General features: G+C 37.6%; 1 protein-coding gene across 1 annotated transcript in view; it reads right to left on the bottom strand.

Moving 5' to 3' along the window:
- The window catches only part of MAGI2 (membrane associated guanylate kinase, WW and PDZ domain containing 2), a 1,553,247-nt gene that overhangs the window by 1,103,777 nt on the left and 437,470 nt on the right, over positions 1–12,000 (bottom strand). Inside the window, exon 2 of the mRNA XM_055420681.2 lies at positions 329–445. Coding sequence (XP_055276656.1) covers positions 329–445 — 117 coding nt within the window. The remainder of the gene's footprint in view (positions 1–328; positions 446–12,000) is intronic.

The raw sequence follows: 12,000 nt of genomic DNA, 5'->3' as shown, positions 1-12,000 counted from the left end.
CTTAGCAGCAGCAGCAGCAGTGGAGTTCTACCCAAAACACTGAAATCTTCAACATCATGGACTAGAACTAATATTTCTCAATATCAACTTGAGAAGTAAGTTACATTTTATATGCAAGTCTCTTCTGGATCTGACATCATCATAAATCACACAACTGCAGTTATAAGTTTTTGCACTTATAGCTTCCATATTTCAAATAAATTGTCTATTCCAAAAGTCTATCATTTAAAAATCAGTGAAATTTAACTTTTCTTTTAAATTAAACAATAAATATATAACTGAACATTTATTTGTTACTACAGTAAAAAAAACATCGCCTGTTACTCACATGGCACCGTGCGGAGGTAGAGGTTGTCACGAATGATTTGCTGAAGTTCATGGTCCACGGAACCCTTCTGAAATCGTAAGTTGAGGTAGTGACGAAGATCTTTATCAACAATTCCTCCTACAATGATACAATTGAAAAATAAGTATGTAATTCGATTCTATCATAAACATACTCAGGAACTCATTTAAAACTTGCATTATCTCACGTTGTTCTTTTGAGCTTCTGAAATATTTACCACCCTTACTAATAAAAGATAACATTTATTAAGATAATAATTATCCACCAAGTCAGTGCTCAGTGTTTTACATGCACTCTTTCATTTTTCATTTAGAATGAAGTCTGTATTACAGCAAAAGACACATATCACTCTTGAACTGAATATATACGAAATGTCATAGTACATCTCATTGCATGGCTAAAAAGAACTTTTTGATTTTTTTAACTTGCCACATTCCCTTTCCCCCAGTCTTTCTGTTTATACATTTAACTACTCTATGTAACTTATACAAGAGAAATCTATGCTATTTGCCCTTTTGGGACTGGCTTGTTTCACTCAGTATGTCTTCAAGTTTTGAAAAGATTTTAAAGTTATTTAAAGTTAGTTGGTCATAACTTTCCTTCCTGGATATGAGAGTTGGACTGTGAAGAAAGCTGAGTGCTGAAGAATTGATGCTTTTGAACTGTGGTGCTGGAGAAGACTCTTGAGAGCCCCTTGGTCTGCAAGGAGATCCAACCAGTCCATTCTAGAGATCAGTCCTGGGTGTTCATTGGAAGGACTGATGCTAAAGCTGAAACTCCAATATTTTGGCCACCTCTTGCGAAGAGCTGACTCACTGGAAAAAACTCTGATGCTGGGAGGGATTGGGGGCAGGAGGAGAAGGGGACGACAGAGGATGAGATAGCTGGATGTCATCACCGACTCGATGGAGTTGAGTTTGAGTGAACTCCAGGAGTTGGTGATGGACAGGGATGCCTGGCATACTGAAATTCATGGGGACGCAAAGAGTCGGACATGACTGAGCGATTGAACTGAACTGAACTGAAAGTTAGTTACTCTGGATTTAGATAAGTAGGGTGATATAAAAAGTTAAAAAACAGAATTACACCAATATTAATGTTTTACTATTTTCATAAAATGAATAAAAGTAATTTATCTGTTGTACAAAATATGAATAGATTTTTTTAACTATAATTCTTGAAAGATTTTAAGTATTTTTAGAGTTTATTATTAGTATAGAAGTAATTTTAGGTATCAGTTCAGTTCAGTCACTCAGTGGTGTCCGATTCTTTGAGACTCCATGAACCGCAGCATGCCAGGCCTCCCTGTCCATCACCAAATCCCGGAGTCCACCCAAACCCATGTCCATTGTTTCGGTGATGCCATCCATCCAACCATCTCATCCTCTGTCGTCCCTTTTTCCTCCTGCCCTCAATCTTTCCCAGCATCAGGGTCTTTTCCAATGAGTGAGCTCTTCACATCAGGTGGCCAAAGTATTGGAGTTTCAGCTTCAACATCAGTCCTTCCAATGAACACCCAGGACTGATCTCCTTTTGGATGGACTGGTTGGATCTCCTTGCATCAAACAAGCTGAGTATTAGGTAAGGAAACCAATAGTGTGAATTTATCATAGATTATTTTCATGTTTAAAAGTAATTACGTCAAATTATGAAGATTTATCTAATGAAAGCCTTTGTTTTTCCAATACTTGGAAGAATGAATTATAAATAAAAATATCTATAAAATATAAATAAGAATTTCTAAAACCCTGATCTTTTCAAACATATTAGGGTAATTTAATCAAGACAAAAATTTAAAGACAGAGGAAACAGGACATCTTTGATAGAACGAAATGGCAACCCATGCCAGTATTCTTCACTGGGAAATTCCAAGGACAGAGGAGTCTAGTGGGCTACAATTCATGGGGTTGCAAGAGTTGCACATGACTTGATGACCAAGCTGCCACCTTCATACTAGTTACAAAAATCACATTCTCTTCAAATCCTTTTAATCTCAAAATTACAATTCATTAACAATTTCTTTGCACCACCATGACCACATAAAACATTATGTGAGTGTGCATATATGTAACACAAATACCTTTTACACAAACAGTAAATATACTTGAAAACTATATATTGCTACATTTCTGAAGTTTTCAAATTTATTGTTTCAGTTGCCTCTAATCTGCTGGCACAGTCTGAGCAAGATGCCATACAAAATAGTATTTTTAACTGAACTATCAAAATTCCTACTCCTCAGTGTTTCTCATATATTTTAGTCAGTAGTCTCAATTTATTTTTCTATACAATATGATAGCAGAAAACAAATGACAGGAAAACTTATTGCTTATAGAATGCACATACATATTACATCCAGAATGCTTGCACATATTATTTTCCAAATTTAAAATCATTTTTTAAAATCAAAACAGTGGAGCAATCAGAAATGAAAGTAACTGGAAACCACCATCACAATATCGATTATCTATTGTTTATATCCCCAAATGCCCTCCATTTCCATAGGTCTTGGACTTACTGAAATCATGCTGAATTAATTAAAACAAGATATTCTGAAATTCTGTTTTCCTTCCTTGGTCTTTCATAGTCAGAAGAACATGTCTACCCTTGCTAATTCAATACAGCTGTTGAGCAATCACTATTCTTGACTCTTCTTGACTCTCTTCTGCCTAGTTATGAGTCTAGAGGTCTTTCAGCAACTGTATTTCTCTTCTCTTCTCTTTCTGTCTAATATGTGTGGGGCATTAGAAAAGACCCTGATGCTGGAAAATACTGAAGGTGGGAGGAAAGGGGGACGACAGAGGATGAGATGGTTGGATGGCATCACCAACTCAATGGACATGAGTTTGAGTAAACTCTGGGAGTTGGTGATGGACAGGGAGGCCTGGCCTGCTGCAGTCCATGGGGTTGCAAAGAGTTGGACATGACTGAGTGATGAACTGAACCGAATAATTGGGGCATGTAAAGTGATGAGATCCTTTCTGGCAGCCTGAGAAAATGCTAACTATAGAACAACAGATATAGTCTGTCCACTAAAGTAGGCTAGAATCATTCGCCTAATATAACCTGGATAAGCTCACATTTTGTAGTCCAAGAGAAGTATTGGCTCCTGAAAATATATTATCAATTTAAACCAGTTCTTCTATGACAAAAATACCACATTAGCAGTCACAACTAAAGAACCTCTTGATTAAGGTGGAAGACCACAATGAAAAAGCTGGCTTAAAACTAAACACTCAAAAAACTAAGATCATGGACTTCCGGTCCCATTACTTTCTGGCAAATAGATGGGGAAGCAATGTAAACAGTGAAAGACTTTATTTTCTTGGGCTCCAAAATCCCTGTGGATGGTAACTGCAGCCATGAAATTAAAAGACGTATGCTCTCTGGAAGTAAAGCTATGACAAATCTAGCAGCATATTCAAAATCAGAGACATCACTTTCCCAACAAAGGCCGGTATAGTCAAAGCTATGGCTTTTCCAATAGTAATGTACAGATGTAAGAGTTGGACCATTAAGAAGGGTGAGCACTGAAGAATTGATGCTTTTGAACTGCGGTGCTGGAGAAGACTCTTGAGAGTCCCTTGGACAGCAACGATATCAAACCACTCAATCCTAAAGGAAATCAACCCTGACTATTCATTGGAAGGACTGATGCTGAAGCTTCAATACTTTGGTCACCTGATAGGAAGAGCCAACTCATTGGAAAAGACACTGATGCTGGGAAAGATTGAAGGCAGGAGGAGAAGGGGGCAACAGTGGATGAGATGGTTGGATGGCATCACCAACTCAATGGATATGAGTTTGAGCAAACTGTGGGTGATAGTGAAGGACAGGCAAGCCTGGTATGCTGCAGTCTATGGGGTCACAAAGAGTCAGACACAACTGAGCAACTGAACAACAACAAGTTGTCTCAAAAATTTACTTACCTAAGAAAACAACAACAAAAATGGTTGTCTATTCATTCAGGGGCTGGCTGTATATTTTTTCCCATGGAAAAACCTTCAGAAGTTTCTGAGAATTAATATAAATTTCTTCAATTAACTAAAATGAATTGTCACATTTGCTTTGGAAGGTCTTTTGTGGCCTCATATTTCACTATCCTTCACAATTTATCATAGCATCTTTCAGATAAGGCTATTTTATTAGTATTTACCCACTATTGCTAACGCTGAAACTCCAATACTTTGGCCACTTCATGCGACAAGTTGACTCACTGGAAAAGACTCTGATGCTGGGAAGGATTGGGGGCGGGAGGAGAAGGGGACGACAGAGAATGAGATGGCTGGATGGCATCACCGACTTGATTGACATGAGTTTGAGTGAACTCCGGGAGTTGGTGATGGACAGGGAGGCCTGGTGTGCTGTGATTCATGGGGTTGCAAAGAGTCAGACATGACTGAGCGACTGAACTGAACTGAACTATCCTTATGAAAAATTCTGCTGATTGCCTACCCAATAATTTCTCTATTCTTTTTTATTTAGAGCCAGTTTAGTTTCAGGCCTATAACATGGATTTCAGACCCAGGACATGGATCATGGTTGTCTGAAACCATCATGCAGTCTAGTTCCCATCCTCCTGAGCTGCCCTTGCAACTTCTAGCATCTCTGTCCTGGCCATTGAGACCTAACACAGAAAGAGGGGGTTTCTCTATTCATTAAACTAAAACTTATATCTGATATCAAGACCCTTTGCATCCAGTCCATTTTGGCTAGACTGGGTATTCCTGTTTGGGACTTCCATGGACTCTTTGCTCTCAGCTAGACTTGATATTCTGATCACAAACCACAAAGAAAGCTGAACAAAGGAAAAATCCAACATGCTAAGGATACTGTAGTAAAAGTTAGAAACAGCCTGGGTCTTTAATGACTTCACTGAGCAGCTAAAATATCAGCAACTACATAGTTTAGAATATTGTGTTATAAGAGAAAAAGTAAATACTCATTTCTTAAAACTATTATGATTTTGGTTATCTGCAATTATATATGATCCCAATCAATAATTGCATGAATAGAATAGTTTTGTGTACATATGTATACATAAAATGCATACACTTTTAAAGGCATTTTTTAAGTAATTAGACCTTTCAATTAAAGCAGGATTAAGCAACAGATATTGGGAATGTCTGAGCTGAAAAATAGAGCCTGTATCTTAAAAGTATCTGATTTTAGGTATATAAGTAAACATTTTAAAGCAAACTAAAAAACAGAGTGCCATATACTGATTCTTAAGAAATGTTATATATAATGAAAATAAAAAATAATCTGTTATCTTATTTGCCCTAGATATAATTTTTGGTTTTATTATTATCATTTTTAGAGTTTTCGTTTTTGTCATTTGTTAGTAATGACAAATGACCTAGACCAGATCTGACCTACCTAGATCTGGTAGCTTATAGAATACCTGCATCAATCATTCTGTCAGCATAGCACTGTCAAGCTCACCATACTGTTGCATGCTTTAGCCATTTTACTCTTCTCTTCAAAAAAAATTCAGTGGTTCTTGCTTATAATTATATTTTAATAATTATTGAGTTATTTCACTTAACTGAAAGTTATTTCCTTTATTTTACAAAATAAAATAATAAGATTAAAATATATACTACCTTCTCAAATTACATATTTGTCAATAAGACATCTGGGGAAAATATGAAGCCTATGATTCTGCTTCTAAAGAACATGTACCTAATTCTCATAATCTACAGTCAGAAGACAAAATTTCTTAGCCCAAAGCAGTCAGGTGTTTTCTCAGCAGAGCCCAGCCAAGCTTTTCAATCTGATATCAAAGTATGATCTAGGAAGAACCATTAGGAAAGAACTTAATCCAAATTCTTCATATTGCAAATAAAGAAAGTGAAGCTCACATAAATTATTTGGCACTGGGTTCAGAGCAAAGATGGGGTGGGGAGTGGGAGAAGAATCAGGGAGCAATTCCAGTGGATTATTTGAGGAGAAAACTCTGAACGTTACAACTTGAAAATGGCATGCATCTCACAATTTCTATAATTTTCAGGAATGTCTCGCTGGGACAGGGAATTTCCTAATTATTTAATGTCTTCTCCTCTCTCCTCATTTCAGTCCTAAAGCAGTGTCTTCTTAATATATGACACCGGAAATGTTTGCTGAATAAATAAATCACAAATACTATAGTGGACAGAATGCTAGATTAGAGTTTTGGAAACTGAGTTTTAATTACCACTCCAACACTTACTCATTGAGTGGTCTTGCACAAATCCTTTAATCATTTCTGGGTCTCATTCTCATCTACAAAAGGTGGGTCAGTTTGTACTGCTACAATGGAATACAATTAGACTGGGTGACTTAAACAACAAATATCTATTTCTCACAGTTCTGGAACCCAAGAAGTCCAAGATCAAAGAACTGGTGGATTGAGAGTCTGCTGAGAGTACACTTCCTGGTCTGTAGATGGCCCACTTTTCCCTGTATCCCCTTACCACTAAGAGAGAAACCAGCTCTCTATTGTTTTTTCTTATGTGGATACATATTTCATTCATAAGAGGTCCACCTTCATGACCTAATTACTTCGCAAAGTCCCAGTCTTTCACGATGAGAGCTTAGGATTTTGACCTTTGTAAGAGACACAAATAGTCTACCAAAACAATATTTGTAGAACCAAATAAAGTTTCTGCTAGATCCAACTTCTATATTTCCATAAGCTATTTATTTACTAAATATTTCTTACATTTTTGAGGGATAATCAACAAAATTATTTTACTTGTTAGTATAATTACAGATAACTAATTATAGTCCATTAGAAATAAAGGCATGGAAAACACAGCAGCATTATTTATAATTGCCAAGATATGGATGCGACCTAAGTATCCACCAACATATGAATGGATAAAGAAGATGTGGTGTGGTGTGGTATGTGTGTGTGTAAAATAACTGTGTGCTATGCTGTGGTTAGTCGCTCAGTTGTGTCCAACTCTTTGCGACACCAGAGACTGTAGCTCTCCAGGCTCCTTGTCCATGGGAATACTCCAGGCAAGAATATTGGAGTGGGTTGCTATGCTCTCCTCCAGGGGATTTTCCCAACCCAGGTCTCCCACATTGCAGGCAAATTCTTTACCATTTGAGCCACCAGGGAAGCCCCAAATATAATACTATTCAGCCATAAAAAAGAATGAAATTTTGCCATTTGTAGCAACATGAATGAAGGTGGGGATCATTATAGTAAGTGAAATATGTAAGGCAGAAAAAGACAAATACTGATAGTATCACGTTTATGTGGAATCTAAAATGCATCAAACTAATGATTATAATAACAAAGAAGCAGATTCAAAGATATAGAGAACAAACTAGTGGTTCCAAGTGGGAAGAAGGAAATCAGGAGGGGCAATACAGGGGTATAGGATTAAGTGGTACACACTATTAGATACAAAACAAACTATAAGGATATATTGTACAACATAGGGAATATAGGCAATATTTTATAATAACTATATATGTAACACAATCTTTTAAAAGTTGTGAATAACTCTATGCTTATAACATATAATATGAAATATCAAGTATACTTCAATTTCTAAAAAAAGAGAAAAAGGATAACCTCAATGGATAATCTCCATTTGACATTTTTTTTAAATCATCTGAATTGTCCAGGAAGCTAAGATCATCAACAGAAAATTGATTTCACATGTTGTCATTGTCAAAAGCGTAGTAAAATATCAAGTAAAGCAGTCTGTAAGGAATTGGAAGAAGAGGAAAAATCTATCCATTTGCCTCAGGATATGTCTGTCCATGAGTGACTGAAAGTTTATTTCATGTTAATTTATTAGATGGTGAGGAGGTTGGAAAGGAAAGAAAGGAAAGGAAAGTACAAGGCTTTGTTGCTATGTTCCTTTTTCAGGAATAGTTTCAGTTGACTGACTTCAAAAATGAATCACAGAAAGTTGATTGGTTCTTTTAAGATCCACAGACACACAAGTGATAGACATATTTAATCCAGTCTATTGGAGAAGGTTCCATCGTCTTTTTGTTGAAAAACTGTGCTTTGGTTTCTGATGATATAGAGACCCATCTCATTCTCAGGTGACTAGAGTTTTATACACAATTACTGAATTCATTCGATCGATACTCATTTTTCTATAAATTCAGTTCAGTTCAGTTCAGTTCAGTCGCTCAGCCGTGTCCAACTCTTTGCGACCCCATGAATCACAGCACGCCAGGCCTCCCTGTCCATCACCAACTCCCGGAGTTCACTCAAACTCATGTCCATCGAGTCAGTGATGCCATCCAGCCATCTCATTCTCTGTCGTTCCCTTCTCGTTCTGCCCCCAATCCCTCCCAGTATCAGAGTCTTTTCCAGTGAGTCAACTCTTCTCATGAGGTGGCCAAATTATTGGAGCTTCAGCTTTAGCATCAGTCCTTCCAATGAACACCCAGGACTGATCTCCTTTAGAATGGACTGGTTGGATCTCCTTGCAGTCCAAGGGACTCTCAAGAGTCTTCTCCAACACCACAGTTCAAAAGCATCAATTCTTCTGTGCTCAGCTTTCTTCACAGTCCAACTCTCACATCCATACATGACCACTGGAAAAATCATAGCCTTGACTAGACAGACCTTTGTTGGCAAAGTAATGTCTCTGCTTTTTAATATGCTATCTAGGTTGGTCATAATTTTCCTTCCAAAGAGTAAGCGTCTTTTAATTTCATGGCTGCAATCAGCATCTGCAGTGATTTTGGAGCCCAGAAAAATAAAGTCCCACACTGTTTCCACTGTGTCCCCATCTATTTCCCATGAAGTGATGGGGCCAGATGCCATGATTTTAGTTTTCTGAATGTTGAGCTTCAAGCCAACCTTTTCACCCTCCCCTTTCACTTTCATCAAGAGGCTTTTTAGTTCCTCTTCACTTTCTGCCATAAGGGTGGTGTCATCTGCATATCTGAGGTTATTGATATTTCTCCCAGCAATCTTGATTCTAGCTTGTGCTTCTTCCAGCCCAGCGTTCCTCATGACGTACTCTGCATATAAGTTAAATAAGCAGGGTGATAATATACAGCCTTGTCGTACTCCTTTTCCTATTTGGAACCAGTCCATTGTTCCATTTCCAGTTCTAACTGTTGTTTCCTGACCTGCATACAGGTTTCTCAAGAGGCAGGTCAGGTGGTCTGGTATTCCCATCTCTTCCAGAATTTTCTATAAATTATGAGCGATTAAAATTTTTCTTCCCCTAATAATTCTCCTTTGCCTATTTTAAAGAGAAGCACAAATATAAGGTCCTTGATAACTCATTGCCAATGCCATGGTTAATTACTTTTCATAGTTGAAAACATTAAGGTATATGAAAATTTGTAACCCTTCCATGCTTTAATCACAATATTAGAGAGTTCAGTCAATCTTTTAATCATGATTTAATATCTTTGTGTGTAGTTTTTCTTCAAAATTTCAGTAGTATCACATATTTTTTATAAGAAATGCAAAAATAAAAGAGACAAAACTATATTAAACAGTTGCAGATCATTAGGATATTCAAAACTAGAGAGAATAATTGGTATTTCAGAAAAAATGAAAGAGAATTGGAAGTGGCTTACAATATTCTCCAGCTCTATTGAAAATGACTTTGTTTTTATAATTTCCTTCCTCCCACTATTGTACAGATGGGATATTGAGTTTCATCTTTCATTGTTAGCCTCAGTCTCAAAGTAAATATTAGAGTTGTTCTTGTGATTGTAGGTTCCCATGGGGAAGGGAAAATGAATATTCACTCTTTTCCTGGCATTGTGCTAGGTGCTGCACAGGCATTACCAAAATTTTTACAATAAAGAAATGTACAGGACAGGATATAGTTGAAAGCAAACTCAGGTGCATCTAAATTTTCTATAATATTTCAAGATGGCTAGGAACAAGACATTGTCGATTTCCTTGACTTGCCTAACTCTGTTTTTGTATTCCTTTTTTAAAAAAAATTATTTTAAATTCGAACCTAATTGCTTTACAATGTTGTGTTATTTTCTGCTGTACAACAATTTGAATGAGTTACCAGTATACATATATCTCCTCCCTGTTCAGCCTCCCTTCTCCCATCCCACCTCTCTAAATCATCACAGAGCACCAGGCTGAGCTCCCTTTAGCAATTTCCCAGTAGCCATCTATTTTACACAAGGGTATTGAATTGCGGTGCTGGGGAAGACTCTTGAGAGTCCCTTGGACTGCAAGGAGATCCAACCAGTCCATTCTAGAGGAGATCAATCCTGGGTGTTCATTGGAAGGACTGATGCTGAAGCTGAAACTCCAATACTTTGGCCACCTTATGCGATGAGTTGACTCACTGGAAAAGAGTCTGATACTAGGAGGGATTGGGGTTGGAAGGAGACGGGGATGACAGACAATGAGATGGCTGGATGGCATCACCGACTTGATGGACATGAGTTTGAGTGAACTCCGGGAGTTGGTGATGGACAGGGAGGCCTGGCATGCTGTGATTCATGGGGTCGCAAAGATTCGGACATGACTGAGCGACTGAACTGAACTGACTGAACTGAATGTATATATTTTACAGCTACTTTTCACAGACCTAGAGAATGGACTAGGGGACACAGTGAGGGAAGGAGTGATTGGGATGAACTGAGAGAGTAGACTTGTGTAACTCTTAAATATTAGATGCTCTTTATTAAAGCAAGATTCAAATAATAAAAAAGAGAAAAAAAGATATGTGACCAAAAATGAATCTGACCTAAACTCAATTTATAAAGCAGAAGTTATACCACTGTAAATTACTAATAAAATATCTATTAGGATAGTTATGTGTGGGTTTGAAACCATTGAAGTTGAATAAACTGTGGAAGTGTTAGCTGCTCAGTTGTCACCAACTCTTTGCAACCCCATGGGCAAAGAAGGCCACCAGGCTCTTCTGTCCATTGAACTCCCCAGGCAAGAATACTGGTCAGTCGCCCTTCCCTTCTGCAGGGGATCTTTCCATCCCAGGGAATGAATCCAGGTCTGCATTGCAGACAGATTCTTTATCTGAGCCACCAGGGAACCCCAAAGTTCTAAAGTTTCTACATAAAATTATTAAGGTAAAAAAAAAAAAGGAAACAATTGTCCAAAACATAAATTAGTAGGCAGTTTACTTTTTAAAATTTAGGGTCTTATGATCAATGGAACAAAACAAAAAGCCCAGAGATAAATCCATGCACCTATGGACACCTTATCTTTGACAAAGGAGGCAAGAATGTAAAATGGAGCAAAGACAGTCTCTTTAACAGTGGTGCTGGGAAAACTGGTCAGCCACTTGTAAAAGAATGAATCTAGAACACTTCCTAACACCATACACAAAAATATACTCAAAATGGATTAAAGATCTAAATGTAAGACCAGAGACCATAAAACTCCTAGAGGAGAACATAGGCAAAACCCTATCTGACATAAATCACAGCAGGGTCCTCCGTGACCCGTCTCCCAGAATATTGGAAATAAAAGCAAAAATAAACAAATAAGACCTAATTAAAATTAAAAGCTTTAGCACAGCAACGGAGAAGGCAATGGCAACCCACTCCAGTACTCTTGCCTGGAAAATCCCTTGGACGGAGGGGCCTGGTAGGCTGCAGTCCATGGGGTCGCTGGGAGTCGGACACGACTGAGCAACTTCACTTTCCCTTTTCACTTTCATACATTGGAGAAGGAAATGGCA

The sequence above is a fragment of the Moschus berezovskii genome, chromosome 3 (assembly GCF_049115385.1).
Source record: "Moschus berezovskii isolate FMDL1 chromosome 3, NW_MosBer_1.0, whole genome shotgun sequence".
Taxonomy (NCBI): Eukaryota; Metazoa; Chordata; class Mammalia; order Artiodactyla; family Moschidae; genus Moschus; species Moschus berezovskii.
The sequence above is the reverse complement of the archived record's forward strand: the minus strand, read 5'-3'. Positions and strand labels throughout refer to the sequence as shown.